This window comes from Pipistrellus hanaki, assembly GCF_964339955.1.
Source record: "Pipistrellus hanaki genome assembly, chromosome: 6".
In the NCBI taxonomy this organism is placed as follows: Eukaryota; Metazoa; Chordata; class Mammalia; order Chiroptera; family Vespertilionidae; genus Pipistrellus; species Pipistrellus hanaki.
The window spans coordinates 19690094-19714681 of NC_140508.1; the positions used below are offsets into that span (position 1 = coordinate 19690094).

At 40.0% G+C, this 24588-nt stretch overlaps 1 protein-coding gene across 1 annotated transcript in view; it reads right to left on the minus strand.

Moving 5' to 3' along the window:
• Positions 1 to 24421, minus strand: part of KAT14 (lysine acetyltransferase 14) — a gene marked incomplete at its 5' end in the record, with an annotated part of 37480 nt that extends 13059 nt beyond the window's left edge. Inside the window, 6 exons of the mRNA XM_084887629.1 lie at positions 3807 to 4372; positions 4489 to 4905; positions 7486 to 7667; positions 18077 to 18198; positions 22196 to 22314; positions 24163 to 24421. Coding sequence (XP_084743755.1) covers positions 3807 to 4372; positions 4489 to 4905; positions 7486 to 7667; positions 18077 to 18198; positions 22196 to 22314; positions 24163 to 24421 — 1665 coding nt within the window. The remainder of the gene's footprint in view (positions 1 to 3806; positions 4373 to 4488; positions 4906 to 7485; positions 7668 to 18076; positions 18199 to 22195; positions 22315 to 24162) is intronic.
• Between the last annotated feature and the right edge of the window lie 167 nt (positions 24422 to 24588).

Genomic DNA, 24588 nt, shown 5'->3' on the forward strand with positions numbered 1-24588 from the left:
TGCCACTGCTTTCCCAAATCTGAACCACCCTCAATTTCTGTCCAGATCACTACCAGTGCCTCCTATCAGTCTCTCCGCTGCCTGCCACTCTTATCCCATATCATCCATTCTCCACACAGAGCCAGATTTTCCTTTTAAAAACTAAATTCACCTCTCTTGAAGAAAGCTCCTATCTGGCTTTCCACTGTAAGTTCCTAATACAATTCAGACCCCTTGCTGTGACTGGTAGAATCTAGCCCTGTTACCCTCTGTGGCCTCATCTCCCATCACCCCCCTCCTCCATCATCACTATGTTCCAGGCTCAGACACCAAACTAACTCCTACCTTAGGTGTTGTGCCTGCGTCTTCTGCCCTGAACCTTCCTCAGCCCCGCTCCTCCTTGTGGATCAGAACCTGGTTCAAGTGTTACCTCTACAGAAAGACCATCCTTAATTACCCTGTCCAAAGTGGCTGCTGCCCTCTGCTCCTCCATTCCACTGCAGACTCTCACCTTGTGGGAAGTGATCCTGTTTGTTAAGGGAGTTAGTATTGTTACCTCCATGCTCACCAGTGGCAATTCCACAGGGTGGGGAACCTTATCTGTCTTAATTCACTGCAGTATTGCCCATTAGAATAGTGGTTGGCACATACTAGTATGAGGTACTCAACATTAGTTGAATAACAAAATGGTGAGTGGGTGGGGGGAAGTCCCAAAGTCAAATAAGTTTGGAAAATGTTAAATGAGCTTCCCCAAACTCTGGTTCTAAACAAAGAGAGGAGCTAGATGGATTGTTGGTTCCCTTCCCCAACCCAATGTGGAAGACATCAACAAGTGAGAGGGAAGACAGAACACAAAGGCTGTGAGGATCCCTGCCTACTACTGGACCATCTTTTAACCCCATGGAATAGTAGCCCAGAATCGCATCTGTGCCCTGCCGGTCTTCACCAAGCACTCTCTGACTCTACTTCCTGGATCAGCTGAGGATACTTGCCCCACAAATAACTGCTGATCTACCCACAAGTTGGAAGGAAGCATGTCAACCCAAGCAGGAAGTGCAGAGAATCCCATCGCCATGGCCCAGACTTCTGTCACATTCTCTGGTATACACTGCAGCCTCGGTGAGCCTTGTTACCCATAGCTCCCTAGTGACCTTGACCACTGACTTCTCCAGGACGGGCTCATGGAAGGGACAACCAGAACATAACTGTATGAGTTTCCTAGAGCTGTTGTATCCATAGGGTGACTCAAAACAGGAATTTATTCCCTCACAGTTCTGGAGGCTGGAAGTCAGAAGTCAAGGTATCAGCAGAGCCATGCTCTCTGAACACTCTGGGGGACAGTCTGTCCCGTGCCTTTCTCTTGGATTCTGGTGTTGCCAGCAATCATTGGCATCCCTTTGCTGTGGATCCAGCACTCTGCCTCGGTCATCACATGGTACTTCCCCAGGTGCCTGTCTCTGTGTCTCATTCCCACCTACTCCAGCATGAACTCGTCTTAACTAATTATATGTACAAGGGGCCTATTTCTCAGTAAGTCACATTCACCTGTAGCAGGAGTTAGGACTGCAAAATATCCTTTTGTGGGACAGTGTATCTACAACAACCCCCCACAGACTACTTAGCTTTATCTTCTGGAAACCTTCATCTGAGAGGCAATTTCCTTCCACAGCTAAGTGTTTCCCACTTCATTTTTAAAAAAATGAAAGTATAGTGTTTAGGAATATAGTCATTAAAAAAGTAGGAGAACGAATAACAATAAGTCAGAGAATGACTCCCTTGTAGGGGAGCAGGCAGTATACAGACTTCTCAGGTGTTTGTAATGCTGTTTCTAAACCCAGGAGCTAGAAACACAGTCATTTATTTTATTATTCTCTAAGCTATACTCATATGTACTATGCACTCTCCTTGGGCATCTTGGGGTATGACACATTTCATAATTAAAAATATAAAGTATAGATATTATAAAGAAAACCTCATGAGAATAAAGAACAGATGATGGCAACAAAAGCATATGAAAAAGTGCCAAGTGACTTAGACTTGAGAGAAAAAAACATAAGGCAGCAGGGAGGACAGGCCAGGAGCAGCAGGATGTGCAGCTCAGAGCCTCAGGAAAGGGCAACAATCGGAAAGGCCAGGTCCTATTAAAGCTGAGAGTCCATTACTTCAGAGGTTAAAGCCCCCAATGCCCATATCCAAAAATGATCTTCCCTTCCATGGGCAGAAGACTAGACTCTGCAGAAGCTCAAAGGAGAGAGATTCTGGAAACAGGGGCCCTGGCACAGCCAAGGGTGAAAGTACTATCCCAAAACAGGGACACTTAATGGAAATTTTCCAGCTGAAAGGTCGGCTCCTGGCCTCCCTTACTTGGCTCCTAAGATGCAGGGAGGCAGGTTACTACTTCCCAGGAAAGATGAGAAATAGGAGAAAAAAAGAAAATTAAGGGGATCCATCTGGAGTAGGGATCATTGGCAAACTACAGCCCATATGCCAAATTCAGCCTGTTTTGGTAAATAAAGTTTTATTGGAGCACAGCCATATCCATTCACTATGTCCTCCCTGTGCTGCTTTCCTACTACAACAGCAATATTAAATAGTTGCAACGGAAACTGTGTGGCTTGCAAAGCAGAAACTATTTACTATCTGACCCCTTACAGAAAAGTTCTGCTAACCCTTGTCCTAATAGCAGTGCTCTGATAAGCCAGACCAGAGAAAACAGAAGATAGGAAATTAAGAAGATTTTCCAGAACCCAAGGACTTTCAAATAGAAAGGGCCCACACACCAAATGCTGAGCACCATGAAACAAAAACCTCCACACATGGTACACACTGAATAATATCAGAACAATGGCAACAAAGAGAAGAGCCCACTTTCGTTGCCAAAGAAGAACAAAACAGAAAAATGTGCAAAGAATCCAATGGGCAATTCACAGAGAAACGAGGGAACATGATTCTAGGTGTAACCTCACCTGTAATCAATGGAAAGTAAATAAAAAACAAGTTTTCACTTTACAGCTCTCAGTTACAATAGCTAACTAGCAGAAGGCTGGTTAAGAGCAGGGCTAGCGCAGACACAGGGAATCTGAGACCTCTCGCTCCTGCTGTGTGAAGATGTGTTCTGGCAGCCTGAGTGGAATTCATTGTTCCAGGAGCACACTTAGCATTGGGTTCCACTGAGTCACCTTGAGCCACGCTGACACCATACTGATGCCCTGGCTTCCATGTCTCCACACTGTCTTCTAACCACACAAATGTTTACATGTTTTCAGATCCTGCTCAGCACACGGTCTGATACACTATGTTCTCAATAAAACTGTCGGTCAGAGCCATGACACAAACCATATATGACTATCCTTAGAGACTAAATGATACAATGAAAATGTCTAGGGCTCTAACTGGTTTGGCTCAGTGGACAGAGTGTCGGTCTGAGGACTGAAGGGTCCCAGGTTCGATTCTGATCAAGGGCATGTACCTTGGTTGCGGGAACATCTCCAGGAGGGGATGTGCAGGAGGCAGCTGATCCATGTTTTTCTCTCATCGATGTTTCTAACTCTCTCTCACTTCCTCCTTATAAAAAAATCAATAAAATATACTTTAAAAAAATGTCTAGGTTCTGCCTTGAATGCCTAAAGAGGGAAATACCCCAGTTGTATTAAGAGACATCCATACTGAACAATTTCAAAAAATAAAGCCCAGCAATTTTTGTATTTTTCTCTCTCCCAAAATTCCTCAGGACTTGAATAGTCACTGCCTAATTGTGCGCAACCCCTGGTGCTGCCTACCCCACCTCCACTCCTGCGTCAAGAGTTTCAGCTTGTGTGTTAACTCACCTGGTATCGGTCAAGGATTCTGTAGTCCTGACAGGTGGTTCTGTATGTGGCTTGGCCAGCTGGAAGCCTAGAAACTCCTTCTTTGGCTCCATAAATCCCATCAACTAACAGAAGAGCAGCATTAACAACTTGATCCAAGTCAAAGAGTGGTAATCCCCTGTCCCTTTTTGCTTGTCTGACAATCAGTTTGCGCTTCAGTCTCCGAGCTTCTGGTGTTATGGCCACGGCACTGGGACAAGCTTCCAGCCTCTTCAGGAGCAGCTTCTCCTCGTAGATGCTAACAGGGGTGTACTTGGGCCCCTTGGGTTTCCTGTCCTTCTCCAGCTGTGGCTTCCTCTTTTCTCGAGCCCTTGTTTGCAAAGATGTGTTGGAATCTGTGTCTTCACTGTCAATGTCCATCCTGTCAGGTTTTTCCTCCTCACTGTCGACCTCCTGCTTTATATGTTCAGGTGCTCTCACCTTCTTCCTGCCCCCAGGCACTGCCCCAGAAGCGGCTGACCCAGCAGGGGGCGGGACATACTCCATCCCTGGGTCTATGACTCCATCACCTTCCAACTCATCATCATCTGTGAACGTAAAAAACAGGACAGAAGAAATACAGAGCATACCGCACACAAGGTGAAAACATACACTTGTGTATCATGGGCCATGCATAAAAAGACCCACGAAAGGCAAGACTTACCGTGAAACAAGGCTTGTGGTGGCATCACATCTGGAATCAGATCTGCTTCTGAAAGCAAGCTGGGCGTGGCTGAGTGAGAGGCAGGGGTTCCGGGGGCAGAGAAATCCAGAGAGGGAGACGGAGACGGGCTAGTCAGCGGAGTGCGGTCAGAGGAGCTCAAGGATGAAAAGTCGATCACTTCTCCTTTTTCTAGAATCACATCTGGCCTGCGGCCTCGGCTTATGAACTTTACGGGGGTCGAAGACGTGCTCCTGTCGAGAAAGCCAGCAGCCTCCTTCTGGGCTCTTCTGATGTCCTTCGCTTCCTGAGTCCGACATCTTTTCTCTTTTAATTCCATGGCTGATTCCACAGGATTGCGACTCGCCCGTTTTCTGAGTCCCTCAACAGTAATGATGGGATCTAAAGTTGGTTTTGAGGCTGATGGAAAAGAATAAATATCTCAATTTTTAAATAACCACTCAATTTTAGTTTCTTTTGCTAATTTATTTTTGTAAACTTACTATCACATTCAAAATAGAGAAATGTTTGCCCTGGTAGCTGTGGCTCAGTTGGCTGAATGTTGTCCCATGCACTGAAAGGTCACTGGTTAAATTCCTGGTCAGGGTACATGCCCACATTTCAGGTTCAGCCCTGGACCATATGGGAGACAATCAATCGATGTTTCTCTCACATTGGTATTTTTCTCTCTCCCACCCTCTCACTCTAAAATCAATAAAAACATATTTAAAAAAACCCACACAAAATAGAGAAATGTTCAATTGAATGCCTTAAATGAGGACTTAGATATCTCTTAACAAGAAAAAAATTATAATGAAAATTTAAACAATTAAACTCTACTTTTTACAGACTGGAATAGATAAGTATTAAAAGTTTGATGATGCTCAGCAAGTATATGGGGAAATGAACATTTTCATACCAGGAAGTATATTTTATTACAACTTTTTGGAAGGTAGCCTGCCAATTCTGATTAAAGTTTTGAATGAGCATGCACTTAATACAGTAACACACTTTCAGGAATTAATCACACAAAAATTTGCACATGCACACAAATGTGTACAGTTATATTGTTGTCTATTTTTTATATATTTTTTTATTGATTTCAGAGAGGAAGGGAGAAACAGAAACGTCAATGAGAGAGAATCATTGATCAGCTGCCTCCTGCACATCTATGAGGATTGAGCCCACAACCAAGGCATATGTCCTTGACTGGAATCGAACCTGGGACCCTCCAGTCCGCAGACTGACACTCTATCCACTGAGCCAAACTGGCTAGGACTATATTGTTGTTTAAAATAACAACAATAAAAGGTTCTAGAAATAACCAAAATGTCCATCAATAGGGGTTTAATAAATTATCATATAACCATTCAATGGAATGCAATGAAATAAAAGAAAATATGGCAGCTCAGCCAGCGTGGCTCAATGGTTGAGCATCGACCTATGAACTAGGAGATCATAATTTGATTCCTGGTCAGGACACATGTGTGGGTTATGGGCTCGATTCCCAGTGGGGACTGTGCAGGAGGAAGCTGGTCAATGATTCTCTCTCATCACTGATGTTTCTGTCTCTCTCTCCCTGTCCCTTTCTCTCTGAAATTAAAAAAAATAATAAAATAAAATAAAAAGAGGAAGAAAACATGGCAGATCTGCATGTACTGCTATGGAAAGATATCCAAGGTTTACTATTAAGTGGAGGGAAAAATGGAGAATAGATATTGTGAGTCCATTTACAGTTCTTCTTTAAAAAAAAAAAAGAAAGAAAGAAAGAAAATGCTTAAATGTGCATACGATTTCTAAATGCATTCACAAGAGTCAACAGTGGTTACTCTGGAAGTGAAACTGCAGGAAGGGGTGGGTGCAGAGGAGCAACTTCCACACCTTATATCCTTCAATCCTACTTGACTTTCTTCCCAATTATATTTTTTTTAAATGTAAAAGCTCATTAAAGCCTCTTTAGATTTAAAAAAAAAATCAGACCAATGTGTGACAGTAAAGAATTACTATTAATTCTCTTAAAATTATGAAAATGATATTATGGCCGAAGCCGGTTTGGCTCAGTGGTAGAGCGTCGGTCTGCGGACTGAAGGGTCCCAGGTTCAATTCTGGTCAAGAGCATGTACCTTGGTTGCAGGCACATCCCCGGTGGGGGGTGTGAAAGAGGCAGCTGGTCGATGTTTCTCTCATCTATCTCTCTATCTCTCTCTCCCTTCCTCTCTGTAAAAAAATCAATAAAATATATTTAAAAAAGAAAAAGAAAGAAAATGATATTATGGTTAGACTACAAAAAAGAAAGAGTTCACACCACTTAGAGATACATACTGAAATATTTAAGAATGCTATGTTGGTGCCTAGGATTGCTCTTAAAGACTCCAAGGGTGGGATGGGTAGAGGGTTGGGGGAAAGTACTCAGGGTCTAGATCAGGAATGTGGAACCTTTTTGTCAAGGGCCATTTTGATATTTATAACATCATTCACAGGCCATACCAAAGTGTCAACTTAAAAATTAGCCTGCTGTATTTGGTCAAACATTTAATTAACTCACCCCTAATGCCTTGGCAGGTCCAGGCTAAATGATTAATTGGGCCTTATACGACATGAGGGCTGGATGTTCCCCAACCCTGTTCTAGATAAAATGAGATTGCCAGCAGTTAGCTGTTGAAGTGAGGTGAAAAGTATGTGGAGATTCATTATATTACTCTCTGCACATTTAAAAAACTTTTCCATAATAAAAAGTTTAAAAACAAAATCTTATTAAAATAGAGAACCTTTCAGATATCAAAGGAACTTGAATAAAACTGGTAACTTAATTAGGAGATTATCCTATTTTTACTTAGTATTTATTTACAGGATACAAAAAACGTGTCACAATAAAACTGTCAAGCAGAGTCCCTCCAGAGGCAGAGGAGCTCTGCCGGTTACAGTGGGACTGTCTCCTGAGTTCACCCTTGCTCAGCTTTGGGCTGGCTAGCACCTCCTACACTGCTCTCACAGCAGTACCTTTTACTTTCAAAGCAGAGGCAGACAGCTTCTCTCCTTCAGGTTTCATTGTCGGAGGCTTGTTGTGAACAAGTTTCCACCATCCTGGTTCTCCGAATTCCTGAGCGCCTGAACGGAAGTACATAGGACTTCCCACGCTGAGGCAACCTGCTACTGTGCTCCACCAGGTCGAAGTTTTTTTCCTGGAGAGTCCAAGAATTTAAAAATGATTGTTTTTTTTAAATTCTATCATTATATAGAAAATACATTCTATGTATACTCTGTGACTCCTAGCCTACAATATGCTCTGAACCTGAAAACTTTGAAGGAACATAAGTTAAGAGAGGCTCTGAGGTCTGTTTGACTTCAAATCCTGGCTCTACCACTTTCTAGCTGCCTCAGTTTCCTCAACTTTAAAATTAGGATCATAGGACTTACCTCACTAGGTCGTTGTGGCAATTAAATGAAATAATTCAAACAAAGCTCATAAAAACAATTCTGATCACAATCATCATGATTATCGAGTTCTATAAGTTAATTTTAATTAAATGAGTCGCTTTTATATGTGAATTAAATACAGTTCTCAAGAATGCATGCAGGAGAATCATTAGCCTCATATTTTTTTTTTTTCTGTTGTAGTTCTTTTTTACCCAGGTATCAGATATATCTCTCAATCTGTTCCTATTTTCCATTACACAGCAGAATGGGAATAAAACTATATTGTATGTTCTACAAACAACTGAACTTTGGGGGAATAACTTTGGCAAAAAAAAAAGCAAGCATTTCAAAATAACTACACAAGAATGTATATAACAAACATTTTTAAATATGTTAAATGTCAACTATTCAGATTCCTTCTGTTGAAAATTCTTTCAAAGGCAACTATTTTATTTCCATCTTGAAAACATTAAGTCAGTCACCAGAAATACTTTCATAAGAAGGCCAGACTAACAATTCCAAAATATTGCTAAGGGGCAAAAGAAAAAAAGTATTCTTAGTAACAAAGAGATGTACTAGAACACACAGAAGAAAAAAAAACTTTAACAGCCACTAAGCACTGTCTGTGATAGGACAAATGACACCTTAGCTTTCACTGGCAAAATGTTTTGGTCCCAGAGCACTCTAAATCCTTTGGTCTCCTCCACTCAACTTTTTCTAACTTTCCAAGCCCCCTCCTCTTGCCCAAAGAATATGATCAAGGGGGAAGCCATTCTACTTGCTTTCTCACACAATGAGTATGTTAGTCCAATTGGTGGTGTCCCACAGGTACTGTAGGCTCTGTTCACTTCTTTTTTATCTTTTTCCTTGCTTTTCCTCAGATCTTATAATTCCCATTGACCCATCTTCAAGTTCACTGAATCTTTCTCTGCTTCCTCAAATCTGCCTTTGAATCCCTCCAATGAATATTTCATTGCAGTATTATACTTTCCAGTTCCAGAATTTCTTTTTAAGTTTTCTCTTTAAAAAAAAAAAAAGAAATATATATATATATATATATATATATATATATATATATTGTAGATAGATAGATAGATAGATATATTATTGATTTTTTACAGAGAGGAAGAGAGAGGGATAGAGAGTTAGAAACATCGATGAGAATCATCGATCAGCTGCATCTTGCACACCCCCTATTGGGGATTTGCCCGCAACCAAGGTATATTCCCTTGACCGGAATCGAATCCAGGACCTTTCAGTCCTCAGGCTGACGCTCTATCCATTGAGCCAAACAGGTTTCAGCTCTTTTTAGGTTTTCTATCTCTTTATTGATATTCCAATTTTGTTCAGACAATATTTTCTCAATTTTCTCCCCATCTTCCTTTAGTTCTTTGAGCATCTTTAAGACAGTTGTTTTAAAGTCTTTCCTTCATAGATTCCCCATTATGTCTTCTTAACGAAGTCCTGGTTGGTTTATTTTTTTCCCCCTTGAATGGGCAATACCTTTCGCTGTTCTTTGTATTCTTTCTAATTTTTTTATGTTAATCAGCTTAACAATAACCCACAACCTTCGGACCAACTAATTTTTTTAATTGAAAATTTAATTTAATACTGTAGTAACTCTAGACATTAGATTAACCTTCCCCAAAGTTCTTTAGTTTATTTATTTATTTACTTACTTACTTACTGTTGTAGGCTGTCCCCCTGTGCCAAATATCAGTATGAGTTGTATAAAATTAAGGTCTTCTCAGGTCATTTCTGAGCTTGCACCTTCCCATGCATGTGTAGTGACTTTCTAATTTCCCCTTTATATATACACTATATACGTAGTTGCTAGCCTTCAATGTCTAGCTCCAAAAGGAGAATAAAGAGAAAAATAAAGGGGAGAGAGAAAGGCACCAGCCTGTTTTTTTTTAATTTAATAAATCTTTATTGTTCAGATTATTACAATTGTTTCTTTACCCAACTTCCCCCATAGCTCTCCTCCACCAGGTCCCCACCCCACCCTCTGCCCTTACCACTCCACCGCTATCCTCATCCACAGGTGTACAATTTTTGTCCAGTCTCTTCTTGTACCCCCCCCCCCCGCCACGAAGACATCCCTTCCCCCCTGAGAATTATCAATCCCCTCCCATTCTATGCCCCTGATCTATTATATTCACCAGTTTATTCTGTTCCTCAGATTTTTATTTTTTATTTTTATTTTTTAAAATATATTTTATTGATTTTTACAGAGAGGAAGGGAGAGAGATAGAGAGCTAGAAACGTCGATGAGAGAGAAACATCGACCAGCTGCCTCCTGCACATCCCCCACCGGGGATGTGCCCACAACCGACGTACATGCCCCTGACTTGGAATCGAACCTGGGACCTTTCAGTCCGCAGACTGACGCTCTACCACTGAGCCAAACCAGTTTCAGCTGTTCCTCAGATTTTTAATTCACTTAACTTTTAGATTCACTTGTTGATAGATATGTATTTGTTGTTCATAATTTTTATCTTTACTTTTTTCTTCTTTTTCCTCTTTTAAAAGAATACCTTTCAACATTTCATAGAATACTGGTTTGGTGGTGATGTACTCCTTAATTTTCTTATCTGTGAAGCTCTTTATCTGACCTTCAATTCTGAATGATAGCTTTGCTGGGTAGAGTAATCTTGGTTATAGGTTCTTGCTATCCATCACTTTAAATATTTCTTGCCACTTCCGTCTGGCCTGCATAGTTTCTGTTGAGAATTCAGCTGATAGGTGCTCCCTTGTAGGTAACTAATTGTTTTTCTCTTGCTGCTTGTAAGATTCTCTCTTTTGTCTTTTGCTCTTGGCATTTTAATTATGATGTATCTTGGAGTGGTCCTCTTTGGATTCCTTTTGTTTGGGGTTCTGTGCGCTTCTTGGACTTGTAAGTCTATTTCTTTCATCAGGTGGGGGAAGTTTTCAGTCATTATTTCTTCAAATAGGTTTTCAGTGTCTTTCTCTCTCTCTTCTTCAGGCACCCCCATAATTTGGATGTTTGTACACTTGAAGTTGTCCCAGAGGCTTCTTACACTATCTTCATTTTTCTGGATTCTCTTCTCTTCTTGATTCTGCATAGGAGTGTCCTCTGCCTCTTTGTATTCCAAATCTTTGACTTGATTCTTGCGTTCCTCTAGTCTGCTGTTGGGTCTTTGTATAATATTTTTTTATTTCAGTCAGTGTATGTTTAATTTCTAGTTGGTCCTTTTTCATATCCTCGAGGGTCTCATTAAATTTATACGCCTTTTCTAGGAAATTCTTGAAAAACCTTATAACTGTGGTTTTGAACTCTATGTCCAGTCGTTTGTTCTCCTCCATTCCTTCCATTTGGTGATCTATTTCCTTGGCTCCTCATTTTCACTACTTCCCTGAGTTGGTAAGATAGCTTTGTGTGCTGGGTGCCCTATATGGTTCAATGGGTCAGCCTCCCAGTTACCTGAGGTAGACACTCTTGGTGCACCCCTTTGTGGACTGTGTGTATAGCCTTGTTGTAGTTAAGTCTTGATTGTTGTTGGTGTCACTGGGAGGAACTAACCTCCAGGCCAATTGGCTATGAGGACCCGCTGTGTCTATAACGGAAGAATTGCTGTGCTGGAGACACGTTTATGGGGCAGGATTTGTTCCAGTAGGGTTTTGGTGCTCACTGAGTCTGTCTCTTGAATGTGTTATGAGAGTAGTTGAAATCTGATGTCATCTCATACCAACCACTAGATACACTAGTTTCTGGATCTCCAATGGGGTGTAGGTCAGCTACTGTCTGAGGTGACCCAGCAGGAGCTACAGCAAGAACTAGTTTTCTTCTCTTTGCTTGGGATTTGGTGGTTTTGGAGCAGTCTGATTGGAGCTGCAGTTTATTTCCTTAAGTTGCCAGAGGGCAGGCCATTTATATGCAAAAGCCGCTGTGTGGAGCCTGGGCGGGTTTGTAGAATGTGCAGGAGCAGGACCTCAGGACGGGGCGGGGTCTCAGGGCATCACTAGGCTGGGGCGTGACAAAGAGCGATGGCTGCCATCAGCCTTCCCTGCCTTTCCGCGTTTCCAAGTCCCCACGTCCCTGGGATCCAGCGCAGTAAACAATGATTCTTGCAGGCATCTCTGCAAAAAAGTCACCCTCACTTTCCGACCCCATGGCCGACAGACCAGTTTCTCCCTGTAGGCATCTGGGTCCCCCGCATATCCCCAGAAACTGGATTTCAGAGTTATCGGGAGCTTGTTTCCCTTCAGGTTGACAAAAAGCTGCATGCCTAGTCGCCTGCCACCAGCCCGATTCGTGTGCCTCTATACCTCAGCTTTTCAGTGTTTGTGCTCCTTTCTCTTTCCATCTAGTTATAAGACTTCCATTCAGCCAGCTTTCCCGTGGTTCTGGGTGGTAGACATTTTATCTTTTAGTTGTAGTTTTGAAATTGATGTGCATGGCGGCAGTTCAGTTGTTCACCTACGCCGCCATCTTGGTTTCCTGATTCACTCGGCACCAGCCTGTTAATCCCTAAAGTTGGTTCAACCAGAGGGAAAGGGGCTTGCCACAATAGGGAAAGTGCAACAACAATGGCTGCCCACCTTTGTCTGCAACCTTGTGATCAGCAGCAGTAATCAGTGATCAAAGCACAGATCACAATATTTGGAGGAGTCTTCTTTTTGTATGCTGTGGCTCCCAAAAACTGTATGCAAGCTGCTCTGAGAGCATGCACATTGTTGCCTGCTGCAGGCTGAAAGGTGTGGGATAGGCAGAAGCTATAGTGCTAAGAGTTGAAATTGATTAAAATGAACAGAAATTTCCTGTATAAACCCTCCCCTGGAAGTTGCAAGTCTTCAACAGACTCCAAAATTTCAAAATAGCCGAAACCGGTTTGGCTCAGTGGTAGAGTGTCGGTCTGCGGACTGAAAAGTCCCGGGTTCGATTCCGGTCAAGGGCATGTACCTTGGTTGCAGGTACATCCCCAGTAGGGGGTGTGCAAGAGGTAGCTGGTCGATGTCTCTCTCATCGCCCTTCCTCTCTCTAAAATATCTAACTCTCTAACTCTCTAACTCTCTCCCTTCCTCTCTGTAAAATATCAATAAAATATATTAAAAAAACAAAAACAAAATAGTTACAGCAGACAGAGTCTACAATTCCAATTGTTGTCTAAGTAGGAAGGCAGATTTCTGATGCTTCCTACTTTACCATCTCCCCAGAATAGTCATATAATTGCTGTGAATTTTAAATATTAATGTGCTGTCTCATATTTTATCAAATATAAGATCTACTGATTTTAAGATACATCATTTTATGTACAAGAAAGGAAACTATCAAATTTTGACACATCATCACTACTTGTAAGATATATCCAGCTGTCAGAGAAATAAAAATTTGAAATATTATGCATCTTAAAATTAATGAGATATGGTTAACAGAATAAAGCATTCCAACTATTCTTCAAAGGTATAATCAAAGTTATACCTTCTGGAAGAATTTAAGGCTAGGATTGTAAAAGCAAATAAAATGTTCATACACAATGGTAATTAAACTATAGTAATTAATAAAGCTTTTGTATACTTTTTTGCTTCTACAATAGGTACATAAAGTTATTTAGGTTAGCCCTAAATAAGTCTTTATACACTTAAACTTTGGTAAAAATTAAAGACATAAAAGCAAGTCCTGTAAATATCTGGAAGAAAATGTACTTAAATTTAGAACTTCATTACACAGTATACTATTCGCTTAGCTCTTTTTTTAAAAAAAAAAAATTGATTTAAGAGAGAGAGAAAGACCGATGTGTGAGCGACCTAGGTATGTGCCTGGGAATTGAACCTACAACCTTTTGGTGCACCAGAAAATGCTTCAACCAAGTAAGCCACACAGCCAGGGCTATTTGGTTAGCTTTTATGGCAAATGAGAAATGGTTATTATTGTTAGGAATTTAAAATATGGTCTATGGATAGCAGAATTAAAATCTTTAATTAGTTATAAAAAATGTTGGACTATAAGTGCTCTTTTGCAGCGTGGTCCTTTGGGGTGTATGTTCATATACAGAGACATCTGAGCACATGGTAATCACATCATGGTAAAAACTTCAGTGATTGCTTCAGGTGACTTTGCAATCACTGATGTTTAAAGCAGAGTTCCCAATAACAATAACAACAACAACAAAACAAAAGACAAAATAACAACAAACAAATAGAAAAGAAAAGACAAAAACAAAACCAAATAAAATAAAGCAGAGTTCCCAAAGTAAAGGTTAGCATTGTGCAGGAAACTGAGTGGCAAGGAATCACAGAGTAATTTTTCCTTCTCTTTCACTCCTTTTCGTTAGATCAAGGAGAAAGTTTGTTGCTTGAAATTCTAACATGTACCCACCCCTTTGATAAAGAAAAAAGGTCTCAGATTGCCTCAATAGGCCATGGGTTCCAGCTACAACTTAATGGCATTGTTTTATTTTTAGTGCATTTATTTTTATAGTTTCATTATATTTATGGCAAATTATATACATACTAGAGGCCCGGTGCACGAAATTAATGCACGGGGTTGGGGGGGGGGGTGTCCCTCAACTTAGCTTGCACACTGTCCAATCTGGGACCCCTAGAGGGATGTCCTACTGCCGGTTTAGAGTGGGACGGGTCTAAACCGGCAGTTGGACATCCCTCTCACAATCCAGGACTGCTGGCTCCCAACTGCTCGCCTGCCTGCCTTCTTGATTGCCCCGAACTGCTTCTGCCTGCCAGCCTGATCATCCCCTAACCACTCCCATGCCAGCCTATTGATGTCTAACTGCTCCCCTGCCAGCCTATTTGCACCCAACTTCCCTCCTCTGCCGGCCTGGTCACCCCTAACTGCCCTCCCCTGCAGGGTTGATCGCTTGCAGACCTGGTCCCTCTCAACTGTCCTCCCTTGCAGGCCTGATGCCTCCCAACTGCCCTCCCCTGCTGGCCATCTTGTGTCCACATGGGGGCAGAATCTTTAACCACATGGGGGCAGCTATTGTGTGTTGGAGTGATGGTCAATCTGCATATTACTCTTTTATTAGATAGGAAAGAGGCCTGATGCACGGGTGGAGGCCAGCTGGTTTGCCCTGAAGGGTGTCTCGGAGCATGGTGGGGGTTCCCTTTGGGCATGGGGTGGCCTGGGCGAGGGGCCTGTGGTGGTTTGCAGGTCAGCCACTCCCCCTGGCGACCCAAGCAAAGGCCCTGGTATCTGGAATTTATTTACCTTCTACAATTGAAACTTTGAAGCCTGGAGCAGAGCCAAGCCTCCTGCTTGCTCCATGGCTGCTGCCATTTCTGTTTGGATTTGTTTACCTTCTATAGTTGAAACTTTGTTGCCTTGAGTGGAGGCCTAGGCTGGCAAGGGCAGGCGGAAAGCTTGGCTTCTTCCATTCCCTGGGAAATCCAAGCCTCCCTCCTGCTCTCTGTGACAATAGCCATTTTGGTTGAGTATTTGCATACTTGGTCTGATTGGCTGGTGGGTGTGGCTTGTGGGTGTAGCAGTGTGATGGTTAATTTGCATATTATTCTTTTTATTAGGTAGGATTTTTTGCTCACCCTGGTGGTGTGAAGTTTCTTTTTAAAGTGAATGTATTTTTTAAGTGACTTGTTTTAAATAAGTAAATAATAATTCAGGTGATACATTATTATGGCCCAAACCGCTAGTCTAATGGTTAAACTACACAGCAGCTGGAAAGTAATTAATGCCTTTTGGTAAATGTATTAAAAAAAAACCAAAAAAACAGGCACTAGAAATGAACAAATGACACGAACAACTTCTGTTAAAATAACGGCAATATCCTTAAAAACAGGCAATTTAAATCCAAGTTCTTCCAGAAGACAATCCATTAAACAGAGTAGCATTGAGATCATGAAAACACTCCAAGATCTAATTTTATCCGTTTTCTCCCTTTTTTGTCCCTTATAAATGGGATGTATTAAGTCCCACAAATAGTGCTAAATCATTGAACTAAGACAACAGATTTCTTTTCTTTAAGAAAAAGAAGCAGTTATACTGTCAATTCTTTTCTTAGTACCACTAAAATTACTCAAGAACAAAAAGAACTTCTTTTGTAAAAATGTACTGAATCTATTCTATTTTTTCCTCACAGCAAGCCTTCAGAATGTCGTCCCTCTTTTTAAATGCCTTCCCTGATTTCCCAGCAGCATTAGCAGAGCTGTGACTTCTCAGCACCAGAGGAAATAGAGGCTGCAGTGAGTTCAGAGTGAGGATGTGTACAAACTCCCTGCTCTGACCTGCTGTGATCAGAGCCTTTACCTATCTTGTCTACAATGACCCTATATGCAAGATTTACGAATCTCACACAGGACTTCAAATGGCAATTAACAATCAGAATCTCAAAGAGAACTGACCAATCCAGTTGTAAACTCATTAATCTCTAAATAGCAATGAGGATAGCAATAAAAATCTTAGTAGATTCACATGAATCTTTAGTTAAAAAATATGGTCTCAAGCCCTGGCTAGTGTGGCTCATTTGTTTGGAGCATTGTCTCGTGTACAAGAAGATCAGGTTTAATTCCCAACAAGGGAACATAACTGGGTTGCAGGTTCAATCCCCAGTTGGGGCATATCCAGAAGGCTACAGATTACCGATTAATGTATATTTCTCTCTCCACTCCCCCTTTCCTCCTTCTCTAAAAACAACAACAAGCAAACAAAAAAACACAATATGGTCTCACTGACATCCCTAAGTCTGATGAACTAAAGCAGCTACCAAGGAGGAGTGTACTTAGCAGCAAAAAAAAAAAAAAAAAAGGCATTAAAATGAAAAGAGGAGCCAAAACTGGTTTGGCTCAGTGGATAGAGCATCGGCCTGCGGACTGAAGGGTCCCGCGTTCAATTCTGGTCAAGGGCATGTACCATGGCTGCGGGCACATCCCCAGTAGGGGGGGGGGGTGTGTGCAGGAGGCAGCTGATCGATGATTCTCTCTTATCAATGTTTCTAACTCTCTATCCCTCTCTCTTCCTCTCTGTAAAAAAATCAATAATATATATATATATTTAAAAATGAAAAGAGGAATGAATAAGCCGTATATATAATAATGTATCTAGATCTTGGTAAGCACTGTCATACCAAAAAATTTAAAACTGTTTCTCCCTTCTAGTTAATAAAAATAAATAAATAAAAAATAAGACTTTATTAATGAATAGCAATATATATATGGGTGCAGTCAATAGCTGCCATTATTTTTCTTCTTCTGATAAGGCAATGATTTTAAAAGGATAGTAATAATACTATCTCCTCCAATTAAATAGTTACTCATCCAACTATTAAACAGCCTCACTTAATCAAACTACGTTTTAACATTCTACAAATCTCTTCAAAATCTCTTAATGCTCAGTATAAATATTATAGTTACTTCTCGAAATAGGATGAGTGACTACACTTTTAATAGTATATACTTCCACTTTGGTTTTTCATAAACAAGTTTTTTAACCTAAAAAAGAAACATTTTCTGGATTACAAAATTCTCTGTAATTGCCACTAGCAAATGCATACTTTAATTCTCTAAAGCAGTGATTTTCAACCAGTGTGCCACAAGCATTTTTATTTTTATCTTTAAAAATAATTCTTTAGCCGAAACCAGTTTGGCTCAGTGAATAGAGCGTCGGCTTGTAGACTTGAAAGGCCCTAGGTTCGATTCCAGTCAAGGGCATGTGCCTTGGTTGCAGGCACATTCCCAGTGGGGGGGCGGGAGGGGGGGCAGGGATGCAGGAGGCAGCTGGTCGATGTTTCTCTCTCATCAATGTTTCTAACTCTTTATCCCTCTCTCTTTCTCCCTGTAAAAAATTAATAAAATATAAATAATAATTATTATTATTTATTGCTGAAAGTATTTCATATGTGCCACAAGAATTTTTAGAACATGCAATACCTGATTATTTAGTCAGGGGCACTGACCTCTTTTCCCTTAGATTGTCAAATAAAAATAAGAATGGCAATAGCCAACACAACAATAGCTGTCCAGTGTGAATAAACCAAAATTATACCTTTTCTCTTTTTTTGTCAGACTGGCAAAAATGTACTTTTTGGTGTGTTGCAGAATTTCAGTAATTAGTTTGCGTGTGCCATGAGATAAAAAAGGTTGAAAATTACTGCTCTAGAGGGCTACACTAGGCTGGCTCAAATCTTATATTCATTCTTTACATCTTTGTTCAAGTATAAAAATTTTTTAAAAATCACATTACCTATTCCCTAGTAAAAAAGTCCAATGTTTCTCAATAAAAGCACAGATATCCTCTTTCCACCTGAAATAACCTTGACGTCCACTTCCTTCCAGAGACAAGTTGTACATTGCCAACATGACAACCTGAAAAACAAACCAAACAAGGACTGGGACAGAAGCATGATTAAGGGTGTTAATCTTGATTTATATTCTAAATAGTAATGCTGGAGAACAGAGGGGGAGAGGGGGAAAGGAAGGATAGTATCTTGGAATATACTTTCTTTTTTTGCTCTCAGATGAGTCTCACTAATCCACTTAGTTATGTGCAGTCTTCCTTTACGTGTTACACATGCAGGGTTGCTGTGTGGGTGACTGATTATGATAAATAACCACTGTCCTGGGTGAATCCCCAGCCCAGTAGCCCTCCATCCTACACAATGCAGAACTAACAAAAGTGTTAACTACTGGCCATCAGGAGGCCTCTGGGTATCTACTACAGCCAGCATATTCACCAACAGTGCTAACTTTATTGAATATTTTGAAAATCATCCCTGCATATTTTTCTAAGCGCTTTAGAGGGCAAAAACAAATGACTCTCAGAATTTAAGAGCTGAAAACAATGTGACATACCATCTACTCAGTATTTAATCATTTTTAGCTGTGCAAACCTTTCTTCAAACGAAACCAGCAATCAACAAGGGGCAGAGACCTGAAAAGGCCTGGCTGCTCTGCCCCTTCTCAAAGGGCTCACTCCCCAGAGTTCAATCTGAAAACTCCTAATCTAGAACAACCTGGTTATTTTACAGACAATAATTTCATGGCCCCGAATGGGGAAATATCTTCTAGGACTGTAAATAACACATGCTCACTGTAAAAGACTTAATAATAGGAAAAAAGAGAAAAGAAGTACGTAAAGATCACTTTAAATCCACCAAGAAATAATCAGCCCGGCCAGTGTTGCTTAGTGGTTAGCATCCAGGAGGTCACCATGAATAGCACATGCTTGGGTTGCAGGCTCGACCCCCCAGTGTGGGGCATGCAGGGGGCAGTTGATCAATGATTCTCTCTCATCACTGATATGTCTATCTCTCTCTCCATCTCTTTCCCTTTCTGAAACAATTAAAACTATGTTAAAAGAAATAATCACTTTTAACATTTTTAGTGACTGTCCTTTCGGACATTTCTTTTTGTGTCTACATGTAATTTTATAATTACGTAATTTTATGTAAATGAAAAAAACTATACAAGCTATTGAAAACCATTTATTCAACCTAATAAAAATAATGATTAATTTGGGGCCAACGAAATTGAAAAGGGGAGAGAGACTCTAAAGGAAAAAAATCCTGCCTGGCAGGTGTGGCTCAGTGGTTGAGCATCAATTTATGAACCAGGTGGTTACAGCTAGACTCCCAGTCAGAGCACATATCCAGGTTGTGGGCTCAATGCCCCGTAGGGGGCGTGCAGGGGGCAGCTGATCAATGATTATCTCTCATCATTGATGTTCCTATCTTTCTTTCCTTCTCCCTTCTTCTCTAAAATCAATAAAAATATATTTTTTAGGAAGGTGAAGACCTGGGAAGTGGAAAAGACTAGGAGGAGGGGTGTAAAGAGGGAACAAATGGGAGACATCTGTAATACTATCAATAATAAATAAATATGTATAAATATATTTTTAAAAAATTTTAATCCTTAAATAATTATTTCAATAAGGAGGGTCCTGAAGCTGTAAGGAATCTAATAAAGTGCAATTCATGGCCCATCACGTGGGTTCACAGCATTAACTCCCAACGAGAAGACTTATGCCTGAAGGCAATTCTGCTGCTTCCACTGAATTTCAATATCCACCAACCTTAAACTTGTAAAACTTTCCGATGGCCTAACAAATAATTAACCCCGTGAACAGATTTTTCAAATTCTTTCACTGATTTTTGCATCGGGTCTACATCAACCAAAAAGCAGTAATTGTTCATGAGGAGTTACTATTTAATGAATATGGAATTTCAGTTTGGGAAGATAAGAAAATTCTGAAAATGGATAGTGGTGATGGTTGCCAAACAATGTGAATATACTTCATATCACTGAATTGTACACTTAAAAATGCTTAAAATCTTAAACTTTTACACTATGTATATATTACCTCAATTTTTAAAAGTGACTGTTCAAGAAATACTTTAAGGAAAGAATGAAGTGAACTTCTGCCCACTCTCAACGACTCCTAGAGTAACCCAGAAACAGGATTCACTGTTAATATCAGTGGTAGATACAGAAGTATCTATTAATTTACTTATTTCTGACACTGTTTATAAATTTAATTTTTAAAAATATATTTTGTTGATTTTTTACTGAGACGAAGGGAGCAGAATAGAGTTAGAAACATTGATGAGAGAGAAACCGAACAGCTGCCTCCTGCACACCTCTCACTGGGGATGTGCCCGCAACCAAGGTACATGCCCTTGACCGGAATCGAATCTGGGACCTTCCAGTCTGCAGGCCAACGCTCTATCCACTGAACCAAACTGGTCAGGGCGAGACTGAGTTTTTAAGATGCAACAGAAACACTGATCGGTAGCTTGCCAAGAATGAGATGTGTCTGACCTAAGTTATGATTTCGTCAGACCAATATCATCTATCACCGATGTGTCTTTGGAAGTAAAAAATAATTTTCAAGGGATGTTAGTTTAACTAAATATGCAAACTGAGCTAATATTACAAATTCTGAGCCACACAATAAAAAACTACTTTTTCTTTTAAAAAGAACCTTCACAGAAAACTCACATTCTTGAAAATAACAAAAATACATATATTTGCTCTTCCATATTACAGCTTTTGAAAAGCTACTTGCAGGCCAAATGAAAATCTGCCTACATATGCACACATCAGAATAACCTATTAATATTAACCTGACCGTGGCTAGAGGCAGGTCTCATGTATGCTTTGAAAAAAAATATTAGAATTACAATATTCCTGAGACTATATCCTCAATATAAACTACCTTTCATTTTCTACTCATATATTTTCAGACAAGTCAAAGACTCACTCTCTCCATTCAGCCCCAACAGATTTCATGACGAGCTGTCTAATAAAGCTCTGATAATTAAGACACCTAAGGTTGCTAAAGCAACTACAATTTACAAGAACACCTGAAGAGGCCTAGATGGTATAATCTTTCTCATTACCCTGTTCATTTCCTTCATAGCAAAACAGTGCTATAGGTAACTAACTTATCTGTCTGCTTACAACATAAAATAAATGTCTAGAATGTCATGTCTAGGGGGTAGGGGTTATAGCTCTCTTGTAGTTTCCAGGCACTCAATATTTGTTGAATCAATAAACATAAAATTGAATATGCATAATTTATTCATTTTTAGAACTTAAAGACGATATGTACATTGTGCCTATTATAGATACACTAGTATTAATATAGAAACAAACCAAAAAAATTAATATAACCCAAGATCAATAAAAAGCTATCATTCATACTATATAGTTGGATTATGGTATTGGTATTGAAGATGGTTAAAAGTAGACATAGGTCCCTGATCAGGTTGGTTGGAGTGCTGTCCTGGGCACCAAAAAATTGTGGGTTCAATTCCCAGTCAGTGCACATTACCTTGAATGTGTGGGTTCGATCGCCAGGTGGGATGCGGGAGGCAAGAGATTGATGTTTCTGTCTCCCTTCCTCTCTAAATTAATAGGGTGAGAATTTTTTAAAAAGCAGATACAAAAAATATTCAAATAGGTTTGCATTCAAACGCAGAAAAGTGGATTATGTTGGTTTCTGCAATCAACCACATTATGTCTTCCAGACTTATTTCCTATGTGGCCATCTTTACAATTTTTAAAATGGTTTCATGGTTCAAAAAACGTGAACCTCATTTTCAATTAAAATCAGTTTGGTATTATAGAAAAAAGGATATCGTGTGTGAAGCTTTCAAGTATCTCAAACCCAATTCACTAAGTTAGCAATGAGTCCATCCAAGAACTTCTTTCTCCACACATTCAATATATAATTTTCATGAGGAAATAAAAACCCTCCAAACAGCTCAAAATCTCATATATATAAGTTCCTCTTTCTGTGGATATTCCAATAAATTCCTTGGGGACCAAACTCCTGAATTCTATAAGAAGAGCCTTTACTCACTTGCTGCCATGTTAGCTTCAGCCTTTCATACTGCTCCTTGCCATCTTCTGAGCAATCGGAACAAGTAAACCTAAAAAAATTATCACCCTTAAGGTAACTGAGCTGTTCCCTCAGCTGACCTAGGAGAAAAACAAAAAAGTGTATCATAGATTTATCTAAGAACAGGGGTATCTCAAAAGTTTAATTCTTTTAGCAACCAGATTTTAAGTTTCCCCTACTGTTTTTTCTTTATTTTCAGCCAGTTCATGACAGAAAGAGGCAGGGAAAGGAATAGAGATTTTTAAATTTTTTCCAACATCAGTGTTTGCCCATGAAGATAGTTGATTCCCTAACTTTTAGAAGAAAGATTTTGAAAAAAGTAGTTATTATTGCTCACTGGATTTTCCAACTGTTAACATTCCAGACTCCTACAGTCTCTTCACACATTCTTTCAAAAATACCCGAGCTCCCACTGAGTATCAGGCACTGGGCTAGGAACTGGGAATAGTGTGCCCAAGACAAGCATAGTATCTGCTCTCAGTTTACAAATTCTGTAGGGGAAACATGAGGAAATAGGTAATCACAACAGCACAGTGGTTCTCCATCCTCACTGTACATCAGAATGGTTTTGTTTTAATGTCTTGGCTTATCCCACATGCAATAAATTAATCTCTGAAGTGGAGCCTGGGTCCACATTTTTAAGGTGACACACGCTCTGGAAGACATGAAAACCACTGCAGTAGTAAAGGCAATGTGACGGCACATAAAAGGGGTGCCCGATCTATATTGGGAAGATAGGAGAGCTAGAAAAAGTAGCTTCTACAGGATGACTAAAATTGGCTAGGGGAAGGGAGGAGCTTGTGTGTATATCGGGGGAGGGCATGGAGGCTAGAGATGAATATTCCAGAAAGAAAATTAAAATGTGCTGAGACTCAGGGATAAGAAAGACTTGTTTGTAGAGAATTAAAAGCTCATCCTAACAGCAAAGGTCTGTTTATGTGTGAGGAGAATAGGATATTAGAGAGAGAGGCTAAAGAAGTTAGCAGGGGCATAAACATAAAGGGCAGGTTAAGACGTATACCATCAGGACAGAGAAAGCCACTTAGATTCTCAGGCAGGATCCTGAATTAATAAGCAAAAAGAGACACCTCACAAACAAAAGCTACTTATAATAAACTCGATTTGTTTTCTGTGAAAAGTTATGTGTTAGTAGTAACTATTAATCTGAATAGTTGAATATTCAACAAAAACATTTCCACATAACCAGAAAATAACCCACTTCACAATTACCTAGTTACAAATTCCATTACACAAAGAATTCCTCTAGTGCGTACATCTTTACTAGTCTCTGCCTAATAGGAAAATCCTGTTGTGGTAAGACTCATGATGACTGGCAAAGCATATCTTCCTTGAGAACTAGAAGCTAGCAGTTGAAAGACTGAGTTGAAAAACTCAAGTATCAGGGGAGCATGTGTGTGTATAGATCTCTTGCCAGCAGATCACTGAGATCAACAAGAGAAAAGAAGAATGATCCTAGGAAAAAAAAGAGCACAAAACACTTTAATCTGCTAATTTTGGCCTTACGTCAGCCTACAGTAGCAGGAATTTTCCATGTGAGTTAAATACTAAGAGTAATTTTATGAACTTGAACTTTTATTCTACACTGGGCCCCAAAGTCTTAACATAGACTTTTAAGAAAAATCTGGCTAATTTCTTAAGTAACACAAGATATCCAATTTTCTAGTCTTTATTGGGTCACCATCAAGAACGTTACTTTAACAATGTGATAAATATCAACAGTAATTTTTATTAGTATAAATGTGTTTGTTTTATATAAATTTGTAGTTAAATCAACTAAACTAAAAATAAATATAATTATCCTTTTATTTAGGTCTATTTACATTCATGTTTTGTTTTTGTTTTTTCCACAGGTTAGGAAAACAAACACATAGAAACTGACAGATCAAAGGAATCGAGAAGCTCCTTACTGGCTGGTATCCATTTTTGGCATTTGTCACAGAAGTAGGACAGCTGCTCCTCCATCCAAGACACATCTCCTTCATCACTGTTGAGAGAATCCCCACTCTGATCGTGAGACAAGTCCACAGATGCCTGGTCCTCCGACTCAACAATCAGGAGAGTCTCCCCTTCCACTTCACCCTCCTCCAGTCCTTCTGAGGTAGAGGTTCTTGTGGCTTCATCATCATGGCGACTTATCAAACTACCTAAATGGATGTTACTATCCATCCCTTCTTTCTCAGAGGGTCAGAAGTGCTTTCGTAACAATCCTAAACTCTGACCAAGCTTAAAGAGGCTTGTACAAAAACTTCAGAAGAGTGTCTGCCCTATTCTCTAATCAGATATAACGAACTTTTAAAGTAATAATTTGGTATAATCCATTGCCCTTTTCCTTG